Source organism: Nestor notabilis, unplaced genomic scaffold, assembly GCF_000696875.1.
Source record: "Nestor notabilis isolate BGI_N333 unplaced genomic scaffold, ASM69687v1 scaffold28857, whole genome shotgun sequence".
NCBI classification, from domain to species: Eukaryota; Metazoa; Chordata; class Aves; order Psittaciformes; family Psittacidae; genus Nestor; species Nestor notabilis.
This window is the reverse complement of record NW_009937346.1, coordinates 5936-12777: the sequence shown is the minus strand read 5'-3', so window position 1 is coordinate 12777 and position 6842 is coordinate 5936. Positions and strand designations below refer to the sequence as shown.

Here is a 6842-nt window from a genome sequence, read left to right as displayed (position 1 = left end):
TGGTCCTTTAGTATTCAGTGCTTGATCTCAGATGTTCATGTTTGAACTTGGACATCTGAATTTGATTAAAAAAATGCTATTCTCTGAGAGAATTCTCTGTACACATTGTTTTCTCTGGAGGTTGTTCACCTAAAGACTGAAAGAAGCCTGGAAGTGTAAAGTCTTGTGTCAGAAAGAACAAGAGCAAAAGTGGTAGTAACAGATTTATAGATGTTTGCTTTGTGATAGTTCTTGTTTAAAGTTGGAACTCACCACATGCATCAGCTGTTTCAGACTTAACAAGAGCTGCAGAATTTACCATAACAGATGACTCTAAGGATGATCACCAGTATGAAGAGGTAATTTACTAAATTGATAATCTTCTGATATATATGGTAGACTATTCATGTTTCATTCTTTTGTTGTACTTCATCAGTCATAAAAACATCCTGGGAGATGACACAAATCTTTTATAAACTGTGGTGATGCCAGGCGTATCTTTTTTTTTCGGGAGAAGATTTATTGTCAGTTGATTTATGTTTTACTTTGAACATCTGAACATTAAATACTTTCTTAAAGATACAGGTATTCCTATTTACATCTCAGTCTGCTTATAATGAATATTTCAGTAATATAAGTTGTATTTAAATGTGGCAAATTTTAACAAGAATGAGATGATTTTCAGTAGTCGTACTGGAAGTGGAAATGCTTGTATTCTGGAATAAAGAGATATAAAATATGTTGATACTTAACTTCGAATAATTTCATTTAGGTTCCACCAGAAGATGAATTTGGTCTTCAAGAAGATGATGAGGATCTGGCAAAGGCATTGCAGACTATTCAAGAGCAGGCTGAAGATGCCCAAATTTTAGTAAGAACTACCTAAACATTTTAAGACTCTGTCTGTAATTATGTGGGCATTGGTGGCTTAAAATTTACACATCATAATTTAATTCGAAATATTTGTGAGGAAAAGATTGTCTCCTTACCTGTTAGAAGTTTCTAGGGGTAAATATATGCCACAGTGGAAAAGGCAACTTATGTTTCCTGGGTTTCATCATCCTTGAACTTCAGTTCATTTCATGTTCCATAAGGAACCTGGTATTGCAAGTACATGTAACAAATAGATAGATACATTCTTTAAAATATATAAATGGTATGACAATGTATCAATATTTTATGTTTTTTTCTTCTTCTGAGTATATTGAATGGGATTATGATCCCTGACACAGGAAAGAATCTATGCCTAAGAGTCACAGAAGCTTGTACATTTGAGTACTTTGCTAGAAAAATTATTCATATATTGAAACTAAAGAATGGGCAGTTATACAATGTTAAATCAAAGCTTTAATGAAATGATCAATCGCTTCACATCATTCATTTTTGACACTTCTTACATTTTGATTTCAGAACAGTCATGTAATAGTTCAAACTTACACAGTGGGATTGTTAAATTGCATTTTCAGAAATGTTTTACCTGGAGTTACGTGCTTATAACAATGTAATGGAAAAGTGGTTTTCCCTGCTGTTTCTAATATCACCACTATCTTAGAGCCTCATCAGTAAGGTATTGTCATAATCTTTGTTTTGCAAAAGCAAATTTTTAGTAATGCAAAGAGAAAATAAGGTGAATGATTCTTAACATCAAAATGGGGGGAAGATGTGCATTTTCTTTTGCAGTAATACGTATCAACAGATCAGTTTTGTATTCTAGATGAAACTTTGAATGAAAACTGACAATACTGAAGTCTAATGTTTTGTAACTGAATATACCTGAAAACTAAAGGAAAGAGAGCAGAAATTTTCAAGACTTAATGTTAACCAAGTAGTGGCAATTCTTAGGTTATTTAGGGTAACTGGAGTTATGTGTGAGTTGTCATGCAAATAAAAAGCAAGACAAGGAAAAAATATTTTGATCTATTGATCTTTTGACAGTGCTATATTTAAATAATATTTTACCTCCGTATTTGTTGAGGAAACAATATTTATCAACCTGAAGAAAGTGTTACCTTTCCTTAAAACAAAAGAAAAACAAGCATGCTTAAACTCTTTGACCTGTGCTTATGCTAATAGATGTCTGGCTTCTTGACTCATTTTTTTTCAGGAGGAGAGCTCACTTCTGTAGTTTTGAAACTGAGATATTATTTTCAGCCTTTAGATGGAAAGACATGAATAGAAAAATGTTTTAATACACTAGGTAGTTCTTTGACAGCTTTCTTAACGTACTGTGTATTTTGTGAGGCTTGGTGGCTAGATTGCTTGATGGTAACTCACTGAAAAAACCGAGTGCTGCAGCAAACGCTTTTGGTAACCCAAGTTAGAAGCACTGTTTCCTGTGAATTAATACTGACTCAACATCCAACTCTGAGCTAAGAGGCACAGTAGATGGCTGTCTTCTTCACACAATATATAATTGGTACACTTTTTCGAGTATTACCTTCTAATCATGGCTGAAATGGGTTGAATGAGGTAATAACTATATCTTGGAGTAGCTAAGCTGTGATAAACAGTTTTAAGTGATTTTTGCAGTTCATAGTAACTTGTATACCTGACACTATATTAAAGATTTCATTTAAATACCAGATGCAAATCTTTAAGGAAATTATATAAAGAAGGCACAGAAAGTGATTAATGCAAAAATATTTAACTGATTTTCCAAATACAGATAATATAAATATCCACAGTTTCTAAACTGAGTGATTAGTTTCTTTTACACTCTGTGAAAAGGTCAAGTATAACCAGGAAAATCTAAGAAAAAAAGCTTATTTTCAGACTTTCTTCTGAAGTAATTAGCCCTAATTACTAAATGAAGGGCAGCAGATATAAACAAAGGAGAGGTGGTGCTATTCACCTTTAAAAAAATGAATTGGTGTGTAGGAGTCAAAGCTATGTTTTAAAAGGGATATTTAGGCATGTTTTCTTGATCTGTGCATACATGCAGTGGAACTACTGGTCGTAAAGGAGTTCGAGGCTCCCTCAACAGTTGCAGTTCGTATTTTTCTTTGGATCCCAACAGGGAAATGAGGGTGGTAGAGCTCTAATCTCTAAATACCATTTCCCCCTAGTCTGGTGATGGAATAGCAGCTGTGCTGGGCAACACATGCTTTGGATAGCAGTGATTCTGCATGCTGTTCCTGTTCTAGTCATCATTTGTCCTTCTTAGTCACAACTCATTTTATTTTTTTTCCTGGGTTGTTTGTTTTTTTGAGACATTGCAAAGTAATACAAATTTTAAACACAAGCAGCAGAATATTTTGCCTGTGAAAGAAAATCATCAGCTGATAGCGACCCTAGGAAAAGGATACAGAATCTGGAAAACCACATGTGAAAGAAAGCTGGCTGAAATATTTTCTCCAGTAGTTACAGCTGTTCTGCTTCCATTGCAGGATCTTTATTTAATTAGTATCCCAAACAATAATGTGAAGTTACATTGTCCTTCATTAACTTTGTATTTAATGCAGGTTTGATCTTCTTAATTTGAGTGTGTTAAAAATCCATGAATGCCCTTCTTACATTCTTTTTAGTTTAAGAAGTTTTGCAAGAACATGCTTTGTTTCCAATTAAATTGTGTTTATATGTAAATATATATAAAAAAAATACTATTGTGCTATTCTATGGGTAGTCATCTGAGGTTACAATTAAAGCAAGTGGTTAGCCTAATATCCCTCACGTATATATACGTAAATATATATAAAAAAATACTGTTGTGCTATTCTATGGGTAGTCATCTGAGGTTACAATTAAAGCAAGTGGTTAGCCTAATATCCCTCACGTATATATACGTAAATATATATAAAAAAATACTGTTGTGCTATTCTATGGGTAGTCATCTGAGGTTACAATTAAAGCAAGTGGTTAGCCTAATATCCCTCACAAAGTCTGTGGAAGGGCTAGGAATTTAGTTATGGCTTCCTGAGGCCCTGTTCCAATGCTGGGTCTGTTAGACTGTGTTTTTCCCTGTATCATTCCCAGCTTGAGCTTTGGTTCCTGAAATGATTGTCAGTACTAGCATCTAGCCAATAAATTCTCTTCTGCACAGATGAAATGAATTTCTATCATAATTCCATTTATTAAGGGAATCAAATGGTGTCATTTTTTTCCAAAGACTGGCTTTATAGATGCGTTCAGGAAACTATGAGCAACAATATTAGACATTTGCCTCACTTAGAATAAAGAAAGAAAAGAAGCAAGAAAAGGGATGCAGCTGCATGTCTGCAGATGTACTCTTTTTGGTTCTTGTTGTACCACAATTAGAAAATAGACTTGTCTGTTACACTTTATCTGTAGTAATGAAAATACTCTAAATTCTACATTGCACTTGGCATATTATTTGTAATACAGTGCTACATGGCCTTGATTCTACATTACAGTTCTTCCTGTTTATAGTAGGTAGGTTGCTTGGATTAAACAAACATATTCTGTATTATGCAAAATGGCTATGAAATTTTTCCAGTGGTTTGGTTTTATCCAGAGAAATGCCTTTATGTTCAGGTAATTTATGCCGTCATGTTGATAGGGCTCCCACTATAAGGACATGAATAAGACATAAATGAATGGAGTTATCAAAAATCCCTGGCCTACAGATTCTTTTAAAAATGGTTGGAGGAAATAATTCATAGTCACAGCCTTTAGCATGTCTTGATGACTATCTCACTGAACTTTTTTTCAGTTTTGTTAGTATTGAAAAGGTGGTAGGCATGTGTGGAAGCTGTTTCTGCTTGTTATCTCTACAGCGGTATCTTTTTTTAATAATATGTAGAATATGTTATCATAGAATCTGAGTTTCAAGAGTGCACTAAATGATAGTTGTCAAACCCCAGATGGTTCTGTCACCCTCTCACCAGGAAGCAGGCATGTGCAGTGTAATAGCTTATCTTAGATAATAGCCTGCACTGTTGAGCAAGTCTGTTGTAGCATTGTGCCAATGTGAAGTTACCAGATGCTGAGACCCTGATATTTAGGTATGTCAAATTACTATAATCCATTTGCAGCCTGAATGAATTAAGCAAACCTTTGGCTGCCAAGTTGTGGCAGTCTCTCATCTGGTTATATTTAAATGCATTTGGGGTGTGTGGGGGGACTAGTCTCAGTCTGGGTCATATTTTACTTTCTTCATACTTCCTTGCATCTTGAAATCTCTCTAGGAGAGGTTAATATCAAGCTGTACACTGAGTGGGCTGAATGGGGTTGAGTGAAGGAGAGAAATTTGCATTGCAACAGAAAGCTGTGAAAGCTCTTTTTTTATTACTATTATTTCTGCTCCCCCCTCCCTCTGTAGTAGAATTTCTGTTTTGTTTTGCTTTTGCTTTTGGCAACTGTGCTTGACCCATGAGCTGAACTTATCTGAATAGCTGTCTATCTTGATGGCACTGGATGAGCTGCATATGAAGCCTCAGTGCACCATCTGCATGCTGCTAACACTTGTAGCAATGTTGTCTGGCAGCTTCAGTGCCTGCACAAGGGTGTTGGGAAGAAAAGGGAGTATTGATCTTTGTGTGACTTCCTAAGAGATCTAATGGTGGAGATGCAATTCTTTCAGTCTCCATTGCTTACATTGTTACAAAAAGAATATAAGCTATTTTACCATCACCTTGGAGTTTGGCTTTTTTCATTAAATGAAGTGCTGGCTTTTCTCATCAGTAGTTTTGAAGGTTGCTGAAGGGCGCAGGAGTGAGAGATTTAACATTTTTTTCTCTGGCCAGTGACACAGGATCATCCATCAGTTTAAATAGTTCAGGTCCATATCAGATTATGGCAGGTTCAGTGTAGTTGCTTAAATTGGGTGATTTTTGAGTTATTTCTCTATAACCTTTTACAGACCTTGACATTAGAAGGAACAGTAATTACAGATCTGATCAGTAAAGGCAAGGGAAGCACTCAGCTGTACTCCAACAGATTTGTGACTTTAGATGACTTTAGAAATAGAAGATACTATAATAAAATTTTTCTTTTTTGTTTAATAACAATTACCAAATTTCAATTTCAGGCTTTGCAATCAGTACTGACCTCTGAGAAATCAGTCTCTGAAATTCCTGAAGCAATGGATGACTTCTTCTGCAATTTCCTGGTCAGATTGGGAATGTCCAGAACCCTTAACTGCTTTCAAACGGAATGGTAAAATATTTTAAGACTCTGAGAATTAAGAAGTAGATGCTCAGGGTTCAAATATTGCCAGTGTTTCAGGATATATTTCCAGAGAACTCTTTTGATTACAAGTCAATCTTAAACATGTAATGCTTTGTCAAGTAACTATATTGATGGTGAGAATGAAGCTGCAAACTGTTGTTTTGAGGACAGACTTTCAAGAAAGCTCACTTCAGGGAGCTCCTAAACAGGTACCTCTGAAGAACTGAATGCATTTCATTGAACTCTAGACATTGACAAACCTGAAGTGGTCACCTGAGGCCTGTTTTGTGACCAAGTAAGAGAAATACCTTTTCAGGACAAATTAATTCAGTTGTATTTTAAAGTGTATTCTGCTCTCCACTGACTACCAATGAAAACTAAAACCAGCTACAGTGTAAAGGCTGATCATCATTGGATCAAATGAGTCCAGTACCAAATGACCATGATTTCACTTCAGCAGTGCTGAGAAATCATGTGGCTTTGTTATTTTCTTGCTTTCCAGACCATGAGTGCCTGCTTAAAAACTGAGTATTTTGTAGTATGCTACAGTGTGTGCACCTTAATTGTTTGGGTGGGTTTGGATATTCATCATAGCTGAGTAGAATTAGTCATTGTAAGTAGAATAATGACAATTTTTGATACTTGGTAATTTTTGGTACATCAGTCAAAATAATACTTTTTTTCTCCCTAGAATTTTAATTCTTACAGTAATCAGAAGAGTAAACTCTTGAGCTGTT

General features: G+C 35.2%; 1 protein-coding gene across 1 annotated transcript in view; it reads left to right on the top strand.

Moving 5' to 3' along the window:
- Window positions 1–241: 241 nt before the first annotated feature.
- The window catches only part of LOC104409026 (sperm-associated antigen 16 protein-like), a gene marked incomplete at its 5' end in the record, with an annotated part of 11976 nt that continues 5375 nt past the window's right edge, over window positions 242–6842 (top strand). The window contains 3 exons of the mRNA XM_010018795.1: window positions 242–338; window positions 752–850; window positions 5966–6093. Of these exons, the coding sequence (XP_010017097.1) occupies window positions 242–338; window positions 752–850; window positions 5966–6093 (324 nt within the window). The remainder of the gene's footprint in view (window positions 339–751; window positions 851–5965; window positions 6094–6842) is intronic.